The 25,297-nt window shown below is 39.4% G+C and overlaps 1 protein-coding gene across 3 annotated transcripts in view; it reads left to right on the plus strand.

Annotated features, from left to right (window-relative positions):
• efna5b (ephrin-A5b) overlaps positions 1–25,297 on the plus strand; it is a 210,050-nt gene that overhangs the window by 125,226 nt on the left and 59,527 nt on the right. Inside the window, exon 1 of one of the 3 annotated variants that reach the window (XM_048528219.2) lies at positions 5,245–5,433. The exons of the other annotated variants lie outside the window; for them this stretch is intronic. Coding sequence (XP_048384176.1) covers positions 5,423–5,433 — 11 coding nt within the window. The 5' untranslated portion in view covers positions 5,245–5,422. Of the gene's footprint in view, positions 1–5,244; positions 5,434–25,297 lie in introns of those variants that run through there. 3 annotated transcript variants of the gene reach the window in all.

A 25,297-nucleotide genomic window follows, 5' to 3' on the forward strand; every position in this document is an offset into this window, starting at 1 on the left:
ATATTTTCTACGTTTTTGGCATGAGTTGATACTGGTCACCCATGTCCCAGTTCTTTCTTAAATTACTTATTTCCCTTTCTGCAATTGGAAGTCTCCAAGCCAAGACTGATGGAATCCGCTTCTAACATGGGAAAAAGTACATGCGTGATGTGAATGTTTTCAGTGCCCTTGAAGCATTAAACAAAGTTCTCTGCTGTTTAAGCCTATAAGTTTTTTTTAATGGAAACTAGCACTTATGCGGAATTTGGGACGTGAAATGTGGATCCTTGAGTCTCCCATCAGGGTAGTTCAGTGCAGCTAGCCACCCTCTGACATTCTTTGTGAGAACCTAGATGAGTGTCATCTGCTCTCTCACACAGTTACTCAACCTTGGTCGATCATCACAATGTTGTCTTCTTCTTCCTTTCTTTCATATGTCTACCTGGAAAAGCCAATGGTTGCTATTTGGGAGTAGAACCTTGGTTGCTGATTTGGCCTACTGGGTACTTTGTCTCATACCAATTAACAACACGAGCAAAGAATTGAACACAGGGGTATTTGGCCTTTGTGATACATTTTCAAGTTAGGCAGTGCATATATTAACTGAATCATCAGAGGCTTGGCTGAATAAAATACTTAATAGCTTCACAGGGATATGTGTAGGAACAGCACAGTGCAGTCTGTGGAGATTAATAAATTTTAACAACGATCTACACTACGACAAAAGAAGCTTTCAGTTTTGTACTTGTATTTATATAAAATATTTATATTGTATTTATATATAAATACATGTTGTATTTCCTGAGACTGGTTGCATTTCTAAACATGGTTGGCAGCAAAATCTGCAAATCAGTATGATCCAGACGCCGTTTAATCATTACATTTAAACCAGGCAAATCAAATTCTAATTAGTAGTAAATACTTGTAAGACTTACTGCTGTTTAGATGGAGAATAACTGTCTCTCACCCTCGTTACTGCGAGTTGCTTCTTAACTAATGGTTTTATTAACTTTCATTAGCTTATCAAGTGGATGTTTTCTGTAATGATGCCCTTGCCCATGTACCATGGCTAAACATTATTTGCGGGTTCTCGTAATGTTCACCTCTGGTTAAATGAGTACCTTTAAATTATCTTTTGGCAACTGAAACAGAAAATAGTGCTACTGATACAGAGATGTAATTCGATGGTTGTGCTTAGAAGTGGCAAAAATTTTTTGTACTAAAGTAAAGTGCTTCAGGACATTTGCATTTGGGTGAGGGGCAAGAGAATGATTTAAGTGTGGGGATAACTAGTGCACGACAGCTCTTACTGTTAAAATGTTAATGAGGCAAACTGAATAAAACCAAAAATTACAACAGCAGTTAAGTCTAGAATTTCTTTACAGTAATTCAGTTTTAACAGTAATTTCATGTTAATGCTCCTCATTTCAAATTTCACTTGAAAATCATGCATTTGAAACTTCTTCAATCCCCTCATCGTTGTAAAAAAAAAATCAATTTGCGTTGGTTTTTCGGCCAGAAGAAGGAGTCATTCTGCTCTTAAGCATGAATTTCTGGCTCGCACGGTTATTATTGTTCAAACCTTTTTGAAGTGTTCGTCACAGCATTTATTGTGCTAAACAGATGGTAGTTGTGTTTATGCAGCAGGGTAAGGACTGAAATAAAATAATTCCCAGGAAAACTGATTGTGCACTTTTTACCGAGCTTTCATAAGAAATTGTAATCATGACTGAAGCTCAAAATACACTGATTCTGATTCTAGAGTACCTGGAATCTATTCCAAATGTATATGTCTGAAAGCAATCTAACCTGGTCAGTATCAGTACAGAATGTGATATCATTCCTGTCAGGATTGTGTTCAAGATTATATTGAATCGGACAACGTGAGCAGATAGCTCCATTTTGGAAGAGCCTCTGCACATCCTCACATCAGAGTGAAAGTATGCCACATGCTTTCCATTTAAATACGCATACATTTTCACTTTAACAGCCGGAAAAGTATTTTAGGTAAAGTGAGAAAATGCCAACATTGCACAACAGATCACCAGAGCTGACTCAAGAAAATGAGAGAGCAGAAAGTGCAACACAATCTTTTATGAGAATCATCACGGAGTATTTATGACCTCAAAATGGCAAATATTGCCAACTTCAGCTAATTTCTAGACCTTTACCTTGCCCCCATCTGTAACCCTTACATTGCATTTCTGTCCACATGGCTAGTTATTTCTAATGGCTATTATGCATAAACCTCTTACTGAATATCAAATAAAGCACCTTTTATAAAGCAGTCTGACTTTATTTGATATCCTGTGGTGTGAGATGCACTGTGTTCACGATGCATTAAATCTTTCCTTCTCTTCAGGTTCCACCAAGCATAGCTGTATCATCTTCCTCCATTACCTATTCTCCCTTGTCCACCTTCTTGGCACTGGGACTTTGTTTAAACATATGTTAACCATCCCAATTACAGTTTTGTTATGTCTGTCAATATTCCTAGATTTTCCCACCCTTCTTCATCACCTCTAGAGAATACAAACAACCCACTACTGGCCCACTTCTCTTTCTGTTCTTCATCTATGACACTTGCTTGGTGACACTTGCTGATATGAACTGCACTTATGTACGTTGGTGACAGTTCAACTGAACTCCTCCATCATCTCTCAATTTCTTCACCCCTTTTTGCTGTTGGGTTGCTTTACAAATGTTCAGTCTTGGGTGAACCATCACTTCTGCTGGCTAACAGTGGAAAGAGAAAACTTATCAACTTTGGACCTTGACACACAGTGTGGTTCCTTGCATTGACTCCATCCCTCTCCCTAGTCAATGTTTCAGGCTGAAACAGAATAAATGCAATACGAACAAAGAGTTGCAGATGCTGGAAACCTGAAACAAAAACAGAGAACTCAGCAGGTCTTCAGTCACTGGACTTGAAATATTAACCCTGCTTTCACTCCACAGATGCTGCTGGATCTCATAGAGTCATAGTCATACAGCATGGAAACAGGTCCTACGTTTTGTTTTCATTTCAAAATGTATACATCTGAGCTCAACTGAGATTCCAAACCTGTATCCCCTCTTTATGGATGTCATCTAGTTCTGTGTAGCATCACTTGCTTCCATCTTTCACAGATGTGTTTATCATTTTCCTAGCTGACATCACCACCTCCGTGTTCCATGTAGTAGTAATAATACTATGCCCAAACAGAGGCCTTTGTGGTTGGTAGTTGGATTAATATTTCAGAGAATGTAAGTTCAAATCTAAATTCAGTTTATAACACTCATAATAAACTGGTGTTATTAAAAGTGAAATTGTTGATTTGTTATATAACTCCAATTGGTTCACTAAATATTCTTTCAGGAATGTGATCTCTTGCTTTTACCTCGTTTGGCCTGTGTGTGATTCTGAACTTGCCTTGCCCATCATTTCTAACACTAAGCATTTGCAGTATTTTTTCTGGATAACTCAAAATCCGTCTTTTCAAAACATTTTTCATTGAACATCAGCGTCACTGGCTAGGTCAGTATTAATTGTCCGTCTCTAAATGCCCAGAAGGCAGCTAAGAGTCCACCACATTGCTGTGGATCTCAAGTCAAATGTAGGCCAGACAGTTAAGGATGACCCATGTCCTTTCCTGAAGAACATCAGAAAACCAGATTTGTTTTTACACAATCGACAATAGTCACGTGGTCAAAATTAGCCTAGATTTTAGCCCAGGTTTCACCATCTGCCGTCATGCAATTTGACTCCATGTCCGCAGAAAATAAGCTTGGTGTTCTGGATTACTAGCCCAGCGGCATTATGACTGTACCATTACCTTCCCAAAGACGTAATGTGTCTTTAAATAACATACATAATAATGTATGGATAATTTTTTTGGAAGTGCATGGAAACAGCCCCTTTGGTCCAACGCATTCATGCTGACCAGATATCCTATTATAAATCTAGTCCCATTTGCCAGCGTTTGACCGATATCCCTCTAAACCCCTCCTGTTCTTGTACCCGTCCAGATGCCTGTTAAATGTTGTAATTGTACCAGCCTCCACCACTTCCTCTGGCAGCTCATTCCATATGTGCACCAGCCTCTGCATGAAAAAATGCCCGTTAGGTTACTTTTAAATCTGAACTGAGGATGGTACTTGATTTGTATAATTTAATATCATTTATTAGAGTTTGAATTTTGAACTAGTGACATATGGTTTAGATATAAAAGGTTTTAAATAATTAGCTTGTCAGTATTTCTGGAGAAATGAATTTTTTTTCAACCAGAACGAGCAAGGGTGTCTCTGCAGTGATAATGGGAATTTGTGTGATTAGGAAAGTTTTATAAGTGGACAGAGTAAACATTGAAAAGCAATAGCTTGTTTCCTGTTTTGAAGAATAAGACATTGATTTTTTTTTTGCTTTTGCCTAGTAAGAAACTCATTGCTTGGATAGCTTTTAGTTTTCTGTTTGTTGTGCCCTATTCATGTTAGAACTATTAGGAGTAGGCTACCTTATTGTCGGGAGTTTAGTTTGAAAGTTTCAGACCAGAAGTCTTTGATTAGAACCGTAAATGGGTTTTAATGAAAAGCTATCACATTCTGTAACTACAGCTGCTCAGGTATGTCATCCTGCAGTTGTTAACTTGTGCCAAAACTATTATGAAAACAGGTTTTTTGGTAATTTTATGATTAACTGTGAAAGCATTGTGTACCGTTTGAAATCTTCAGAAACCTGTGCCTTGCACACAGAACTAATTACGTTGACTGAAGGAGAATTTGTTTGATTTAGTGAACTTTCGGGTGACTGAAACCTGCTTGTCACATTTTTGTAGATCTGCTTCTTTGAGAATTTAACTGTTGTTTAATTTTATTTGTGACAGTCTGGTGTATCACTAGACTGTGCTTATGCCTGTGTAGTTGTCACCTCTGCTACTCTAGCATCCTCACGGTGCTGTTGAAAAATATATTAACAAAGAAGGGAAAAATACAGGACTCTAATCAAACACTTCACTTGACTGAAGTGATGTCACCACAACGCAGCAGTTGTTATTGTTCTTTTAATGACACAAAGCCCTTAGTTGTCCTGTAAGTTGCTCTCCTTCAGCTACATTTTCGAAGAATTATTGTTGAACGGCTTTAACCGTGTCTCATCAGACTATGTGTATGGTTATTGCAAAGGAACCAGACACTGCGTCTCCATGGGTTACCGACATGAACAAATATTTGAGTGTTGTGTGGGTAGTTAACAGCTACATCCTTATTCAAAGAGAAATGGAGAAGGGAATGCTGAAATGATGCGACTTCCACTTCATTAATGTCTTGTCTGACAGGCAGGATAAAAGCCTTGATCTAAATTAAGTCCAAGTTGAAATGTCTATCCTTAGCAAGGTAGTAGAAAAAAGGAAGATGACCCTCTTCGTCTGAGAGCCCCACAGTTAACAAGGGACTCAGCAAAGCCTCTATGTTTGCAAGGTAATGAATTTAAAATATAGTGAACTATATGGTGAATACTGTTGGTAGTTAGATTTCTATTTGCATGTGTTGTTATGCAAAAGATAGTTATGTGGGAAACTGGATAGAAATATGCACTTCATTAAATCCTGCAGTACTTCATTTAAACCATGGACTTAGAAAAGCTCAATTGTAGGCATTGTTGCAGATTTGCTTTTCTCTGATTATGCACTTATTGCTAATTCAGTCAGGTTTCTTTTCAGTGCATTGTCCACTTTCACAGAATATACATTTTCAGTGTCCTATGGAATAATTTTAGATTCGTATTCCTATAAGGTTTGATTTGAAAGTAGTGTTGCATTTCTTGAAGGCTGGTATTATAACCTGCAGAAAAATCATATGTGGAGATAGTAGCATACCATAATTTTTATTTGATATTTAGAAAGTCATGACTGTCTATCAAATACATGTGCAGTGAGAAGCACATTACTGTTGTCTTTACATTAGCATTGCCACCTAAACTTTCCATTTGAAGCAGGTTTCTTTCATTTTCTATGCTGCCCTCCGTAGTTTTTTTTAACCACACTTTCTGTTTAAAGTTCATGTCATGTTTTAATTTTAATAAACATATTGTATTAACTTATTGTCTGGAAAATTATAAACTCACAGATCCAATCTTAAACGAGTTAAGCTGATCTTAAACCTGCGTGTCAACAGGGAAGGCGACATTTAGTCTCCGTGTTCTTGTGGGTGGTGTAACAGAACTAATTTATTGATAGAATACTTCCAAATACAATAGAGGAATATATATTATGTGAAGCCTATTTAGTCAGCAACTGTTTTTGTAAGAGTATTGAGAAGACTGGAAGTGAATAACATTTTTCTGATACTATTCGTTCAATCAGTTTATTCAGAGTGTACAACTTCTGAACTACTAATGAATTAGCCAGGGTTTGCTCCTATTATGGTATCAAGATACCTTTTGAGCAAGACAAGAATTCCACCTGTCGCAACATGTATTTTGAGATGGTCTCAGTGACCTGCCCAGGAAGATTGCCATTGAAGAGAAGGGGCAAAGAATAGGTGCAGCAGGGTTTGGGGGCCTGCTGTAGGGTGTTATGTTTGACAGCCTCTGTGCTGCTGTGCACGTCTTCAAATTAAAACTTTTAAAGCAAGGATTGGTTATTTGACTGCCCTGAAACTTCATAGGCTTTTTCTACTTTTCAAACTTTCCAAATTTAAATGGCTGCTGCATCACGCATTGGCTGGCACTTAATGTTTTTTGTGATAACACAGTGAGAGGTGTATTTTGTCCTGTTCTATAAGAAAAAAGGTTGAGACAGGTGCCAAGTGGTCTGCTCAAAGCCAATAAAGTATAAACTGCTTCTGAGGCCGTATTTTTGTTTTAAAAGTTGGAACAATAGAAGCAGCCTTAATTGGTGGGGTCAAGCTTCACGCACCAGAATTTTTAGTTCAGCTTTCAGTAACATTTGTTGGGTGCTCCTTTTTACCTCTCTGTTACAGCTCATAGCTGGGGTTCTCTTCGTGCTGCTAGAATTGCATGTGAGACCATCTATACTGAATTCAACTCAGGAAAATGTGAACTGATTGGTTTTGGAAGGTTGAATTTGAATGCTGAACACAGGGTTAATGGCAGGGTTCTGGGCAGTGTGGCATCACAGAGGGATTTTGGTGTCCAGGTCCATAGATCCTCAGAGTTGCCACCCAAGTTGACAGGGTTGTCCAGAAGGCGTATATTGTGTTGGCTTTCATTGGCAGGGGAATCAAGTTTAAGAGCCGCGAAGTTATGCTGCAGCTCCATATATTCCTGGTTTGACCACACTTGGAATATTGTGTTCAGTTTTGCTCGCCTCATTATAGGAAGTATGTGGGAGCTTTAGAGAGGGTGCAAAGGGGATTAACCAGGATGCTGCCTGAATTGGAGGGCAGGTCTTATGAGGAAAGGTTGAGGGAGCTAGGACTTCTCTCTTTGGAACGAAGAAGGATGAGAGGTGACTTGATAGAGGTGTAGAAGATGATGAAAGACATAGAGTGGATAGCCAGAGACTTTTTTCCCAGGGTGGAAGTGACTATTACGAGGGGGCATAATTTTAAGGTGATTGGAGGAAGGTATAGGGGAGATGTCAGAGGTAGGTTCATTACACAGAGAGTGGTGGGTGCTTGGAATGTGGTGCCAGTGGTGTTAGTAGGGTCAGATACATTAGGGGCATTTAAGCGACTCTTGGATGGGCACATTGGTGATAGTAAAATGTAGGGTATACAGGGTAGTTTGATATCAGCAGAATAATAGGTCGGTGCAACTTGTGGGCTGAAGGGCCTGGACTCTGCTATACTGTTCTTCGCCTTTGCCAAGAGTGTGCTTTTGGGATTTTACTATATTGGACCAGTTAATGAGTAGTTCTTTTTATTTTGTTATATATTTTGATAACATTACAATTGAGCTAATTTTCTTTTTATTTTGTCTGTATTTTATCAATTCTGTATGAATAAAATATGCTTTGCTTCTAGCCCAATAATTGGACCAATCGTGTTGCATCCAGAACATAATGCCTGGCACTTACTTTTAAAATGAGAGAAAAATAGGGTCGAGGCTAAACTCTTGACATGTTTTGAGGGGCTTTGGTCTGGCCCATAACCAACTGGGGGCTCTTGTTGGGATCGAAATCTCTAAATCTTGTTTGGGTTTAGGATTATTGGACTCGAAGGCAATGAGTGGTGAATATTGCTATATTTTATTTCAGGCCTTGGATTTAGTTTGTTTAGACAGGGTGTGCCTTACGTAATACTTCGTACATGATGAGTTTAGTAGCGGGGGGCATTTAATCAGTTAGGAGGGTGGTGGATAGGAGGCCGCCACCACCACCTTACCCCTTTCCCAATTAAGCCCGTGAACAGGTAATGAATACCCACCTCAGTCTTTCATTTCTCTGCCATTAATTTTAACCAGGATGAGGAAGGATGTGCCAGTCACAGCCACACTTCAGTCCCTGTGTGCTGAACCTCTGCCCCCACCAAGACAGCACTTCTGCATCATACTGCACCTAGGTTCAGTTCTGGGCTAAGAGTGGGTAAACTACTAGCAGAAGATATTGCCCACTCCCCAAAAAGCTTCCCAGAGGCACCATTGTTCATTTGAAGATGTGCTGGCCTCTGATGACTAGCAGCTGTTGGCAGTTTGGATTCCTTTCTTCTACTTCCCCAGAGTGGGAACATATCACTGACCCCGGCAAGGCTTGTTGCTGTGCAGTTCATGTCTGGCTAGCACTTACTGTGGTGGGCCTTCAAAAAAGGGAGCAACATTACCTCCGATACATACCACCTGTAGTAACACTAGCAATGTTAGTCACCAGCGGTGACGTTTTTCTGCGTTGCTAGATTGCAAATGAAAGAAGGTTGTCTGATGTGAGCCATTTTCCTTATTATTGCAAAATAACCATTGATATTGCGGCAGACATGCATGTCCCATCACTGTCGGTGAGAAATGCTAAACGTGCTGGGGAAGCATGAGGAGCAACACAAATTCTTAGGGAATTTTCTACTCAAATCCACTCAATTGTTGCAGGCAATGTGCATAATTCTGGAGCTTTTTGCTCCATGGATATATTCCTTTTGTTTTGAATAATGAAAGAAAGAAGCATTGAATTATGTTGCTCAATTCTCCGCAAATTCACATCCAGTTTCTTGACGAGAAGAACATCTACTTGCAGGATATTGCCTTTGACATTTCATTGATGGTAATTGATCAGTTGATTGCCCTATTGATTCTCTGGTGTGCTTATGATCAGGAAAGTCACTTCCTGCCATGTTTCACTCCTTCATGCAGCTGATCTTTTCAAAGTTGGAATACGACTCTTTCTCAGTGAAGTCATTGGAATTAAACCTGAGTCTCAAGTCAAGTGCTGTGTTTGAACATTGCAATTACTGAGCAGCAGCTGTGATGTATTGGGATGTATTTTACAGACAGCTAGCTTGGCAGCTTGTAAGAATGTGACCATTTGCATATTTTCTGTAGGTGCAGTTCAACTCAGAATTTGGTAAGCTATTACCACAAGCCAAATATCCATCCACCCTACAGCCAGGCATTAAATCGACTGGGAGCAATTGATCCTCTGTTGCTAATTGGTGAATCCAGGTTATTTTTGTATTTATTGTGTAAAGGGCTGTTTCTCCCCCTGGGTGGACCGATTTTTTTTTTGGCTCCAAGAGCTGCTATTATCATTGGGCAGTATCAAGGAATAAAAATCAAGTTCAGTGCGCATGATATAAACAAGGCTGGAAACAAAAAATTGGTGATTCTGTTGGGAATAGTTTCTCCACATTTCATGCAAAATCTGCCAGAATTACAACGTGGTTTGTGTAGCTTCTGCAAGATGTGAAAGGCTGGGAATTGGGGAGTAGCAGTTTACACCAGCCTGTGAGGTGACTCGCTCTTGATAGGTTGTTGGGAAGAAGCCAATCCTTAGCAGCATGCTACTCTTTGCGTTTACAAGCTGTCAGTGCTGCTGAGTGTTGTGTCTTGCGACATTTTGCCAAAGCTCTGTCATCAAATCTCACAATTCAAAAAGGTAAGTGCCAATGGGAAATGTCAATCCTCTACCAAGGTTACAATCTGGCTCTGATGTCACAGTTGATATGCACTGACCTTGCCAGTAACTACTAAAAAATATAGTGAATTCTTTTTGAAAAATTGCTTATCTAAAGAATGTTGTTGTGGACGGATCTTTGCTATGTATTTTTGATGCAAATAAACAACACGTATATGGGCATTTGTGCTCTGTCAGAGAGCATTATCAATCAAGTCTGCTTCAGTGGCTTATGGTGAGGAGTTTTTTTTAAATGCTCCAAGTGTCATTTAACTTCCTCCTGTATCCCAGTGATGTGCAACCTTCCTTGTATGTGGAATCTCAGGTGGTAATTGGAGTCAAACCAGTTTGTGCTGCAATTTTTAATAAGCAAGCCAAAGAAGGGATGCCACTACCTTATCAGAAAGTTGTTTCTATTAGATGACAGTTGGAAAATTGGCTTAAATGCAGCATCTAAGTTTATGATTAAATGTGGTGCCTCATAAATGTCATGTGATTGCAATTAGTAAATTAGGCTGAATATATGTCAGCATTTATTAGTCTAAAAATGACATAGAATGGAACTGATCTGTCATGTTGTTTTTATTAGAGTACCTAAAATATTAAGCTTGCTCCTCAGTAGGTCGAAAAGAATGCAACCTATTGTATTAATGCCTCAGCAAAGTTGCTGAAAGGGAAATGAGTAAAGCATTTGTTATGATAACACTGCTGACATTAATTTTGATGCTGATATCTTGGTTTGCTTAATTGTGTTCTTCTAATAAAGAAGTGCTACCTTTATAACTGTTGCCTCCTTTTGAGCTAGAAGGTCACGTACCGGGGTGTAGTCAGTGTAAACCATGCTTAATGTGTGAGTTAGTTGTTGGCTATTCAATTATGGACGCTAGCACATTCAAGATTGAGCTTCCCTTATGAATATCTTTGGGGTAGCAGTCAGAAATTGTTGCTGTTTTTATACCTCATTAATCTGGAGGCACTGAGGTTAACTGTAGTGACCCCACAGCCCTCAACCCAAAACAGATAACACGCCAGTGATTGAACCTGGGACTTTCTTGGTCTGTATGACTGAAGAAAAAGGCACATTGCATTCATCCATTGAGCTGTTATGAGCCTAAGGAGGGTCTGTGGCTTGACTACCATGAAAAAAGTAGAAAATTGTGCAACTCTAGTCACATGATGACATTGATAGGATTGTTAGGATAATTTGGTTCTGCAGGTGGCAACACTTCCCAAGGAGAATATACAACTTAAGAAAAAAAATTACTGAGGTTGAAGATGATAAGGTCCTTAAACATCCGGGAAAAGAACTATGTACCTTTCGACAAGTTCGTGAAATTTATTTTATTTTGAAACAGGTATTTTTATGGGATTGAGTAATATTTAAAGTTCTTTTGCCATTAATCATTCTACACACTTGTTCCTCATTTATCTGTGTTATCCTGGTTAACTTGACAATAAACTAAGATAAACTAATTCCAACTTGTGATGCTTTGAACTACTGTAAAACAAAATTAATAAAATAAATTAATAAAATATGTTACAAATTCTACAGTGTTGCAAGAAACACAAACTGGAGAAGTTACAGGCAGTTAAAAGCTATTAGAGAATTTAACTATTTTCTAATCTACACGCTCAGTGATGTTATGACACAGCCCAAGAGGAGGTGGGATTTTAGCCCAAGACTTCGGCCTCAGAGATAGGAATACTACCACTGCACCACAAGTGTCCCTTATTTATCTCTCTGATATCCGTGCTAGCCACATTCTCTCATACACCCTTCGCCTGAAACTCTGAATGTAATGGACAAAGCAGATGTAAAAACCTCATTGCCTCTTAACTGTTGTGAACAATTAACGATAGGGATATTTGCAATTGAAACAGAGGCTTTTTTTTAAACTGATGGGACAAAAATTGCAGGCAGCAGCTTTTGCAGAGCATGTGAAAACTCTTTGCAATTTTTATGTGGATATATATCTTGGGAATGATGAAATCAGTTCTGGCTCTGAGGGCTACCACTTGCTTTTCTTTCCAGAAGTAAATCAGCCATTTCACTAACTAGAAAAAGAACAAATGGGCAGTGTGACAATGACAAAAATGAAGGACACGCAGTGAAATAAATCCAAATGGACTTGCAGGGGGAAATCATGCACCTTAGCCTCTTCAGTGCCCTCCTCTGTCTCTAAAGACTGTGAGGGGCCTGGTGAACACCACATGCTAGCTCTCCAAGAACACTAGAGTACGACCATGGAAGAGAGTCAGCCAGTCAAGAACCCTAAATTACCCACTGCCTGAAACTGTTGATGGCTACCTTAGCAATGCCCAGGGGCATGCCTGTAAAGAGGTCACCAATCAGCATGACCCCTCACCCCTACCCCTCCTTCACACCCTGCACGATGCAGAAGTTCAAGAACATGGGCCCAAAGTGCAAACAAAAGAACATTAACAAATTTTTAAAAATAACTAAAAGGGGGTGCAACTGGCCACAATTAATTTACATGTGGCCCACAAACTCCACAGCACCACAGAGTAAACATTTGGACTCCGACTCGGAGTACATGAACCACCTTAATCTGCAGTTGCTTGGAACTGCAGTGTGCAACACACTCCACCCTAGGTCCCTGATGAGAAGCAGGAGGTCTCCCATGTGGAACCCAGCTCTTAAACACACAGTCCATTGAGCACCAACTACTTCCAATCAACTCTGAAGCTGTTCTGCTTGAACCTTATAGGGGGGCTTTCATGGCACAGTAGTAATGTCCCTATGTCTGAACCAGGAGGCCTGGTTTAAAGTCCCACTTTGCCTCAGAGGTGAGTAATAGCATTTCGGAGTAGATTGATTAGAAAATATCTTCTGTTGAACATTAAAGGGCCCTTCATTTCTAATGCTGGCAGATGTGCTTGCTTTTAAGAAAAGTAATTTGAGGATACATAGATATGAATAAAAAAAACAGTTTCATATTCCCACTATTAAATAGCAAGATTCCTTCATCTAGAACCTTCAACAGATTTTCCATAGAGGCATTCCTCTGGTTGGAAAAAATCTAAAGTTTGACTATTGACTACTGGAGGAAGGTTTGTGATTGAATTCCCCAGGAGTCATTATTATTAGAATCTTACTTTCCTGGAACTTGGTGTGCAGGGGACAGTTTCAAAGTTTGCAGATGACATGAAACTTCGAAGAATTGTAAACAGTGAGGAGACAGTGTGGAACTCCAAAAGGAAATTAACAAATTGATAGAGTGGGCAAAAGATGACAGATGAGGTTCAATGCAGAGAAGTACGAGCTAATGTTCTTTAATTGGAAGAACCCAATGAAAGACAACATAAAATAACAGGAACAATTCCACAGGGTTTGCAGGATCAGAGGGATCAGGATATGTGTGTATATATATGCACAGTTCATTGAAGGTGTCAGGACAGGTTGAAAGAGGAGTTAATAAAACAAACAGTTTTCTTGGCTTTATTAAGAGAGGCATTGAGCACAAGCAATAAGTTGGTGTTGAACTTGTACGGGAGACTCATTAGACCTCAGCTGGAGTATTATGTGCATTTGTGGGCACCACATTATTAGGAAAGATGTGAATGCATGGAGAGAGTGCTGAAGTGATTTACAATCATTGTTCCAGGGATGAGAAACTACAGTTTACAAAGATAGGTTCAAGAAATGGGGCCTGTTTTCCTTGGATAAAAGGTGCCTGAGAGGAGATTAGATAGAGGTTTTCAAAACTGTAAGTGGGCTCGACAGAATAGATAAGGAGAACTGTTCACACTCCATAAAATTAAAAAGCACTAGAGGGTATAGGTTTAACGTAATTGCAAATGAAGTAAAGGTGATGCACTGCTTGGAAATGTGATTGAAGCAGATTAAATTTAGGCATTTGAGAGGGCATTGTATGATTATTTGGACAGAAAAGTTGTGCATGGAGAAAAGACAGCAGGAGATTGGTGTAACAAAGTAGAACCACTGCAGGCATGATAGGCTGAATGGCCTTCTGTGCTGTAACAATTCTGAAATTCCCTGGCTGGTATCTACCACTTAAGCGCAGAGATTTCTCTCCAACATCTGATTTGAATTGGTTGTATTTATCCCTTTGCTTAAACTTTTTGTAGAATGTGCACTATTCCACAAAATCTGAATGTATCTGTAACATTCTATGGATGTTGTACTTTCAATCCCTTTTACATACAACATTTCCTGTAATATTTTAGGCAAATAAAACACCATGCCAACAGCATCAGGAGCCAGAGCTTCAGTCGCTAATTATTTTCTTTGCTCTTTGCGTCTAATTACAAGGGCCATCCCTCATGGAATATCAGCAATTCCCTTACGTTGGCAAATCCACCGCCAAGCTTTTCATGTGAGGCGTCACTGAAAAATATTAATGTCATGTAATTGGGATCACCCAAAGCTGAGAGCTCAATATTCATTTCTCTGTTTTCATTTTTTTTAGTTTTATTTGCTTTCAAGATGACCTACACTGTTGGCTACTATAATGGCCCGACTAAGTTTCAGCACATAAAAACTTGTATCAGGTCTGGGCTGTGCACCTAACTACTCGAGCTTTGTGGCAAGGCTCCTTAGCTGTTCCATCTTATCCTTGGTATCACCCTAATTTTTCTGTTCAGGTCTGATATGAGTAATTGCAGTAGAATTGACATTTTCCAAATAAGCCTCTTGGTCTAAAATTAGACTTGACTCATCCTGCTCAATGCCAAACCAACACATTTAAATACTCCAGAAGCTGGTCTGCCAGTTTGAATTCCTTCCTAATTTAATTGATAAACTTTTCTTTAATATCATTGCTGCTCCTCTCACACCCAACAAAAAGAAAATCATTGAAATGCATCGTAAAGATGCCCAAAAGATTTCAATTGCACTGCCAATAGAACATCTTCAGGTTTGCCTTCAATTGTGAAGGCCCTAACTGTTGATAGAACTGTCCTTGCTGAAAAACGCTGCTCCCTACAAACATCATTCAACTCATTAGCACATTTCTTTTTTGCAACTTCCAAAGCTTCCACTCTATTTGTGGTGCTTCTTTTAGAGGCTGAAAGATAACTTCCCTCTTGAACTGATTATCCAGAAGGAACGCTGCTTTGATATTTATAAAGCCACACTTTCACAAAAGCATTGTTAAAACAGCTAAGCAGATTTTCCAAATTACTTTCTCAAGCGTAGGAGAGCTTTCTTCTCCCAAACATTCCTCATAGCCTCTCGTTACCAACCTAACCTTGGTCTTATTGATCCTACCTTGTAGGATCTTTTCCACAAAAATCCACATCAACACCTATACTCCAGATTCTTTCCAGTTTTGTAACTCTTGGTGATAAAAGACACCAAACTACCCTCCACTCTTTCAGCCTCCTGATCATGGGGACTTCAACTTTTATCCATTGTCCAAGAAAGCCCTTCATTGTCTGTTCTACCTGGTTGATTTGTCTGCCTGTGGCCTCTTAATTCGTGCTGTGATCTCTCTGGACTACTCTAATGAAGATACCCGGTAGAAATCAACTCCTCTGTGTACTACCTCCGAAATGTATCCCTGAATCAGTTATGGAACTACATTTTCTCATTCTCCAATTTCATACCCTATGCTCCTAATCCATGGCCCTCATGTCTTATGTCTCACCTTTGACATTTAGTCAGTTTTTTTAGTTTCCTGTAAACCTGCCTATATTTCCCAATTATCATGCTCACTCTCCAGCCATCTGACTTGCCAAATGATCCCTACATGAGTTTACTTTTTTACTTTCTTACAATCAGTAGATGGTTCAGTATGTATTTCTTGAGCTCTTAAGTCCTGACTCTTTAGTTCTAAATGTCCAACTCATGGGTATGCGAAGAAACAGGTGCTTCATTAACAACACCTCCTCCCATCCTTTCAGAATTTGAAAATCATAACCTATCTTGACCTCTCATGAGCAGTGTGCCTTTAGTGTCTCATTCCTGTTTTGTGAACATGGTATGCAGGTGCTAGTGTTCGAGTGGGGTAGATAAAATCAAAAATCACATGACACCAGGTTATAGGCCAACTGGTTTATTTGAAATTATAAGCTTTTGGAGTGTAGCCATTTTAGGTATCTTCACTTGACTCACACCACTTGTATGATCCTTTGATCTCTCTGCCTTTCAACTGTCTCTGCCTATGAAATCTGTGTTTGTGTGCTTTCCTCATATAGCGCTCTGAAAACTTGTGATTTCACATAAACTTTGTGTTGTGACCATTTTCCCATCATGCTCATTAATCTTTCCTGGCCCTTTTCCATTATCTGTGTCCTCCTTCTTGTCGTAAGCTATGTCATTGGACAGGAAGACTCCCTGGGATGGGAGTGCCTCATAGGTGCTTCTTCAATTAGTACTTTTCTACAAGCATGTAACACATTTAGATGGATGCAAAATCTTCAAGCTACATTTAGTTATCTTCCTTCTGGTGCTGGAGCAACATCCATAGACTATTGACAGTTTTGCATTCCAACCGTATACTAATCAGTATGGACCATACTCCCCCATTTTTAGGGAACATTATGCATGTATTATCTATGTCAGTGTCATTTGTAACTTGCAGTTCAGCTGAACTTACAGCACTTTGTGCACCTTCTCATCAGTTACTGCATGGTTGCTTTCACACAAGCTATCACTGAACAGACTTTCTGAAGCTCTATGCGTTACTATAATGTTTAAGATCTCACACATATCTGCAGATCTATGGCTACTGCTTTATTATATCCCAGGTAAAAGGAACAGTCACAACTAAGCATGGTGGTGCCTTTTAATATTTAAGATATTTATCAAGTTGTAATGTGATTTTACAAGAGATTCATATTCTTAATCCATAACAATAAAATTCTTTGCAGTAACTTTAATTTTTGAGAGAAGGAATGAGCAATTTATTTTTTACAATTTCCACATAATCCTCCTCCTTTGATTTCACAGGGGAGAACCACATTCTTTAAGGATGGTAATGAATCATTATCCTGAAATCAAGGTTGAGCTTTCATATTCCTTGAGACTACTTTTGTCTGCTAGTCCAGGGTTTCCAAATAGCAGTTAGCCCAACCAACACCACATACTGTTGAGATGTAGCCACTATCTGGTACAGCTAGTAATTGAATGAATCAGCCTCTAAGATGTCTGTGGGCTGACTTAAGCCTCCAGCCACAAACAATAGTTTCTAGCTCTTATCCTTACCATATATCACCCTCAAAACTATCTATTTCATGATTTGGTTCAAATGCTTGATTTTTTTTTATCCTTGAACAATTTCTCATATTGATACTTAAAGTCATACTGGAATCATTTATTAACAATTTTGCGTGGATTTCTGGGATCCAGTTCATTGGCTATTGTTTCAATTGTATTTTTCTGTAATTCAGAAATCTATAACAGATATGACCCCCTTCAAACCATCTTTCAATGATTCTATCCTTATCCTTACATTCTGTGACTATCCTCCCTTTGACTTTGCAACTGCATCATTATAGAGTCTTTCTTTTTTTTATAGAATTGCAGAAATCCTAAAATTAGCTGGAAATGATCATCTTTGTGAAAAAAAATTAGAGTTTCAGCCATTTGTTGAAAAAGAAACACAAAATTGAACACCTGTTAAAACCAGAAGTCCACCCATGTGCCAACTTTGTGTTACAATCTATTGGTTTAAACACCAGTGCATACTCCAGAATATCTTGATTGGATTTGTTTAGCTTTTAGAATAACTTTGCAAAATCCTTGATATATTCTTAGATGGAATGATTGTCCATCTTCTTAAATTTATCAACTATTAACCAAATCTCATTGCCTTCCAACAATTTTTTTTGGAAACTTTGCCCAGAATTTGTATTAAAATCTGCAATCTCACCTCAATATCCAGGCCAGCCAGATCCAATTTTGAATATGCAGGTTCAGTACTAGGCTACATAGTCTCCTCAGGACCCACAGCACCAGAGGAAAGGAAACATTATACATATATAGAACAGAACTCTTTTTATCATGATTGAGTGAATTCACTTGGAAATGGAAATTTAATCTTTCAAAATTATTGTCTTCGGACAGTCCTTATTTCCATAGTACAATGGCAATATTGTAATATGTGTAATTCTTCAAATCTATCCATTTCAAATAGCCTGTAGTTCACAAAGACTTGTAAAGCTTGAAATAAGCATGTGTTTTGACATTAGTTCAATTCATTTAAAGTGTTTAAAAGCACATCTACTGTCTACCCCACCAAGGCTAGTTTGGGAACAAGTAAAAGCATGAATTGGTCATGTGGAACTTCCAACCACATAGTGACTTGGAGTTTAGCTAAACTATTGCCTGCAGCAATATGTCACCTCTTGAGTTAAAATACCTTTTTCCAAGAACACGAAGAAATCTTTTGTTTGAGTTTGTGGGAGCAGCTGAGTATCAATTGACCTTTACGTGCCCTGTAGACCCCTGAATGACATACCAAGACCCTTACTTTTCCTTTTCCTCTTCCTCCAGCTGAATGCAGTTGTTGGATATGATTGATTTTTGTCAGTTGAAATGAATAGGTCAGCTAATAAGCCAAGACCAATGAGGTACTTCCTCTTGAAAAGTTGCAAGAATGATACATGCTAATTGATTTTCACTTTAATTTAACACACGATGCATTCAATATAGGTTTAGTTATGCTGGAAAATTATTTTATACTGTACAGCTTCACTAACACAAGATCTGTGACAGGGATGGGACTGCTGGGCTATAGACTGAAACAGACACTTATTACTGCACAATAGCCATGCTATGTAACTCAGCCAATAGTAGCTGTATCTATTTTGCACTGTTTGATAGTTCATGCTCCCTTCTGAACAGAATACTCAAGGTAATAATGGGGGACATGGAGCAGAACTGCTGGGGCCCAGAATGCTTTGCAGTGTGGCACGAGGTCATCTTTCATTCTCACTCATCCGTTCTTTCTCTCTCATCTATATGTACGATGCATCTGCCCAGTCAAAAGCTGATACACTTTAGTTTTACACAAATCAATCTCTTTACAATTTAACAGGCACAGAGTTAAATCAGAAGAAAGAAAGGCCTACCATCAACTGATTGGCAGCACAGGGCACAGCCTGAATGTAATCACTCACTGAATATAATCCTATTCACTGAACTGAGTGATTTCTTCAGTTGGCCTTCTTGAATCCTATACTTGACTGAGGTGATAGGTTAATGGCTGCATCTGGACGGCACGGTTGTGTTTTAGTCAGTTAAAAGAGAAGCATTCTGTAATGAGAGGATAAGCTACAGTGGATGAAGATGGGGAAGACTTTGCTACACCATACTTGGGACTGAGTCTTGCCTGTGCACACCAAAACAATCCACAACTATCACTAATTTATGAACTTCATGATGTTCCATGAACACCAGCAGCATATAGGATCACGAGATTAAAAAAATGAGGTTTCTAACAGGCGGATTCCTAAGAGTCACAGGGCACTGATAAGGCAGCCACAGATGCGACTCCTTTGTTCTTTGACAGTTTTCAGGTCAGGATCTTCAGCCCTGAAGCAGTTTTCCCTGTCAGCCCTTTGTTATGTTGCATGACACTTTGCTGATGCACTTAATGAGCACTGTTTTTGGAGGTGCTGACTTGCTGAGAAAGCACGGTACAGTAAAGCTCAATTCATTTGTGTTTAATTCAAGATGTCTGTTATTCTGTCTGTTCACAAATGCAGGCTGCTTTTGGAATTATTTTCAAAATAATTTGATAGCAAGCCATATAAAACGGGCAGAATAAATTAACAGCATAATCCTGTTAACTGTGCCTCAGTCATCATAACATATTTGTTGATGCATTTAGGAGGGATTGTGATCTTGGGAAAATAAAATCTGATAAATTAACATTTTCATTTCTGTGGCCTGTTTTGTTTACTGTGAACTGTCAGCCAGCCTGTAAGAAGATGATTATGGTGTTTTATAGAAGAGATGGAAATTATATTTTCTTGGTGAAGAGGCGCTGCTTCGTCTGAGGTATAATGTATTTTACACTATTGTGGTGTTTGCCAGAAACAATTTTGTTTGCTCAGCTATAGTGTTCAGTCTTGGCTATAAGGAAACATCTATTTAAATATTGGTTTGACTAAATAATTTTTTGGACTCCTGCCCGTTTTATATGGCTTGCTATCACAAGAGCAGGGTTGTGTTCGATTTATGACCTGAGTTAGCTGGAATCGTGCAAGCTTCATTCGCATTCATATCATTTTGGCTGATACTGTTTCATCACAGGCTCTTGTTGCTAAGATAGTGTAATTGCTGTTTGGCATTATGCTTCAGACTTCCTGATCTCATCCTCAAAGTTTGAGCTTTCCATTAGGGAAAGAATAAAATCTAAGAATAGGATTACTAAATGCTATGTGATGAGACGAGATGACACAATCCTTACTATAAGGCCCTCTCAATCATTAGTCCAAGTTCAGGTCAGTTGCACCATGTTTTGAAGGGATATAAACATATCTATGTAACATACCATTTTATTTATCGGGGTACTTATGTAAAATTGAAATATCAAAAGTTTCCCACTGGGATTAGTGCCCAGATGGTTTCTAAAGATAACTTGGGGAACTGGGTTTGTAGAAAACTGATGAGCCAGAATAATATTGGAAACCTACGTCAGATTTTTTTGTGGTACGACTTTGGTACTCCAGATTGTTTGAACAGTTGGTGTATGGAAGAAAGGGGCATTACAACATGGTGTTACTCTGCTCGAAACTGACTTGCTATGAGAACACGCTGGCACATAAACTCATTCATTCACATTCGCAGGCTGAACACACTTGGTCTTAGTCAAATGCTGGCAGTAACAGCTAAGGGCAATTATTGGTCCCAACACACAACACAGAGTAAAAACATTTAACATTTCCTAATTTGTTTTTGCCTGATCTACACTGCATTTGTAGAAAATTACTGTTTGCAAGAATGTACATAACTTTAATATGTATTTTTTCTGTGCTCCCTTGGCCTCCTAGCACCTTTGTCATAATGTCCCCATAAACTGCAAGATTTGATTAATCCGTGTTTGTTCAGTATTTCTTTTGCCAATTGAATTGAATTAACCACAAAGAAAAGAAACTCTTTTTCATTGTTTATATCTGTTCTGATCTGTCAGTGGGGCAAAAATGCGATAATATGTTTGTGGCCAATTTCCACTGTGCATCATCAAACAGTTGGCATCCCTGCAAGTAGACTGTTGGGAGCTGATTATTTTCCTAATCAGTACAGTCACAATCAAGGGAGACAATTAGCTGGGTTAAGCCTCCAAAACTTCCTTCTGCAGTTGACAACATCACTTGTACCACACTAAGCACCTATATCGTTGATGTTTTACCAGTTTCTTGATTTTCCTGTTAGCTGCTTGGCCTGGATCCATTTAAAGTTTTCCGTTTATCGACTCTTGAAGATGATAAAAATCCATCTTTGTTGTCAAATGTTGTCACTTTAATAAGAGAGATGATGATTACAGACAATCCTCTATTTCAAAGTGAGATTTTGAAACAGAGACCCCTTGAAATTACATGACACAGTATGTAACGGAAAAGTTCAAAAGTATATCTTCGCCTGAATATTACAGTGGGAGCTGGAAGTTCTTTTGGAAACAATTTCTCGTTGTACTTAGTCTAAATTCTACGTTAACATGTTTCAATTATAGTGAAAGTAGTCAATAGGTGAACTTAACAAGATTTAACAAAGTGACTTAACAAGATTTAGCAAAGATAGAAAAATGTGTGATAAGACTTGCGTAGCATACTAATTTCCATCATACCAGTTTGAATATGTAGCTATTTTGTTTACTGTGTGGTACCAAATAATGGACATGTGGACTTCACTTTACAAATTTGTAAAGACCCTTCTTTTCAGCTTTGTCTAACTTGCTAGAAGAGATGACTGAATGAATTTCCAATCAGCCATCATTAAAATTCTTATCACACCTGTATTTTCCATCCCACTATCTGTGTAGCGTTGTACTCCAGCCGCTTCTCATTGATACCAAACTGCTTTTACAGCAGATACAATTGATTAGTTAGTACTCTCTGATGTGAAGCCATTCGCTGGCACCTGTGCAAAATGAATAACAAGTGATATGAGCAAGATGCAGTATTTTGTCCCAAAGCATCTGAACAAAAGTTGGCGAAATTAAAAGAAAATGATCTCCATCTGCACACCATATTGTGGAGAATATTGTGAAGGCCAAATTATGTTTGCTCATGGGAACTTGAGAACTATAATCATCTCAGCAAATTCCTGCTAATAATCTGACGTTTATCAGTGAGAGGAGGGTTATGCAGCTGTGCCATGTGGAGGTGAGTCGACAGAGGACAGCAGGCATAGAATAGCTTAGATTATTTTGGTCTGTGTGCTAGAATCCCTGAACACGAGCAGGTGATTTCAAAATCCTGACAAGATGTTACAGCAAGAGCCTACAGCCTTAGAGACCCAGAAAATCGACAGAGAAAGACGGCACAATAATGGATTAGGTAAACAGGTATTATCCTGAGATCTTTTTTTTATATAGAACTGACAGAATTTAGGGAAACAGGTAAAGAAGGCTTTTTTAAGCATGATTGTTTCCATTATTGCTGTTCGTGCAGCTTGAACATTTTTTGTTTTCGTATAACTAGTGTTAGAGATTTTTTTTTTCATTTTACTTCATCAATGTTTACTGAGTGTCTATGAAGCTGCAGGGTCTTACGGTACAAATTCCCATCTGATCTCTCAAACACTGGAAGGGTTTCAGCTTGTGTTTCCGAGAGCCTGTGGAATGCAGTCCCGACCGTGGTTTCCCACCCACTGTATTTGACAGAGCCTTCAAGCACATCCGACTTATCACCGTGCTTCCATCCTTGCCCCTTCCCATCACTCTCAACAGTGTGATCGGGTTCCCTGAATCCTCACTTTTCATCCCACCAGCCTTTGCATTCAAAGGATCATTTTGCCATTTCAGACAACTCCAGCAGAAAGCCATGACCAACCACATCGTCCCTTCACTCCCTCTTCTGTACTTCGCAGGGACTGTTTTCTCTGGGACACCCGGGTCCATTCCACAACTACCAAAACCACGCCCTTCACCTGTCCGTGGCACCTTTCCATGTAAATGCAGAAGGCGCAACACCTACCCCTTCACCTCCACCTCCTCCCCACTCACCATCCAAGGGCCTACTCTACATGGCAGAAACCAAACGCAGGCTAGGTTACTCCTTTGCGAAACGCCTCTGGTCTATGAGCAAGCAGGAGCCCGAACTTCTTGTAGCCGGACATTTTAACACAGCGTCCTGCTGGCATACCCACTTGCCTGTCCGTGGGATGCTGCCATGTTCCAGTGAATCACAGTGGCAAACTGGAGGGCCAATATCTCACCAAAACACTAGGCATTTTACAGCCTTCTGGAGTTAATATCGCCTTCAACACTTCGAAATTGTCGACCATTTCTTTGTTTTCTTTTAGCTTATTATCATGTGCTCCCCACTCCCATCTCAATTACTGTCCTTTCCAACCTGGCAGTTAGACACAAAATTGTTTTGCCATTCTCACATTCCAATCACTTAACCTGAACCATTAACATCTTTTCTCCACCTGCGCCCTGCACCCACTACCATCTCGCGCACCCCCCGCCCCCCAACTATAGCATAAGTGCTGTCCCCTCCACACCAGCTCTGATGAAGGGTCATCTGGACTCAAAATGTTAGCTTGTTGTCTCTCCATGGATGCTGCCTGACCTGCTGTGATCTCCAGCATTTATTGTTTTCAGTTTTGAATGCAGTCCTGTGGCTGGCATTAGCTGACTCTGCCTGAGGCATGCGATGACATCTTTCAGTGGATGCACTGGTGTCCTAGCTGCCAGAGAACTCATTATTCACATGCTGACCATTTGTGGAAAGGCGCTATGAATAGAAGAAAGGGAGTACAGACACCAGGGAAGGACTAAACTTGGATGTCATTGATGTGGAAAACCAGTAGCAGCTTCCATCCATAGCACCAGACGTGACTTGTAGCATTTTGCTTAGCAGTATTTTGAGTGGCTTTCCTTTCCAGTTATCTGTCAAGTGACTGCATTGGGCCAGATTTCCAGTGCAGTCTATGAACAGTTCTGGAGGTGAGATCAGCTCCAGTTATGTTCATCATACATTACTGAGACAAAATTGGTCAATTAAAGTTATCAAGCCAGAAAAATGCATAGGTCGTCATTAAGTTCCATGAATAATATCACATTATCACCTGTACGAAATATAACCTTTGGCCAATTGGCTATTTGGGGTGTCACTTTATTACTTCAATAATTCACACGATTGGGTAGGATCTATTTATAAATTTGAACTTCATCAAAGGCAAATTGTTTGACGACACCCTGAACATGAATATCCACATGATGCTGCAATATTCTGTGCTAAAGTAATTCAAGTGCCAATGTAAAATAGCAGCTCTAAATTTCAAATACACCAAAGAATTGCAGATGTTGGATATCTGAAATGAAAACAAAGTGCTGGAGAAATTCAACTGGTCTGGCAGCCTCTAAAAAGATGCTACCTTCACTTTACAGCTGCTTTCATGATAGCCATGCTGAGAGTGGGCTAGTCATTTGTATTTCTTTGAAAGCTCGGATAAACGGATTTAAGAAAGCAGACACATTTCACCAATCCTGTCCCCATCCCTAGTTGTGAAAGGTTATCTGTGAAGGAGACTGCTAAATGTGAAATGAATTTTTACAAGAGAAAGCTAAAATATTGCTACTGAAGTTACTTAGTGGGCTACAAATAGACATGTTGCTATTTTAGCTAACCTGTTTAAAACATATGTTAGCTACTAGAATGGGAGAGGAATTTCAGATGAGTGTGTTAAACATTTGTAATTTGATCACCCCAGGGCCTACGTTTTAGAGCTGGAGAACTTTGAAAATATGTTTTCCCAAAACTGTTTAAACTATTGTAATGTAGACAAGCTGGAGGTTAGAAGAACGTAGTGAGCCAGGCAGCATTTGGAGGAAAGGAGCAGTCAGTGTTTCAGATATTACCCTCCTTCAGGACTGGATGTGGGGTAGGGGGAGCCACAGATAGAGGTGGGGGGGAAGGGGTGAAGACAGAATTGTGGTGATAGGTGGACACTGGTAATAGGTATGACCTGGTTGGTTGACTGCAGGGATGAATCTGGTTGGTGGCTGGAAGGGAGGGTCAGAAGTTGGAATGGAAGGGAGGAAGTGGGGCTGGAAAGGGGACCCAGGGGATGGATGGGAAGGTTATTTGAAATTGAAGAACTCAAATGTTGAGTTGTCCAG

The sequence above is a fragment of the Stegostoma tigrinum genome, chromosome 3, assembly GCF_030684315.1.
Source record: "Stegostoma tigrinum isolate sSteTig4 chromosome 3, sSteTig4.hap1, whole genome shotgun sequence".
Lineage (NCBI taxonomy): Eukaryota > Metazoa > Chordata > Chondrichthyes > Orectolobiformes > Stegostomatidae > Stegostoma > Stegostoma tigrinum.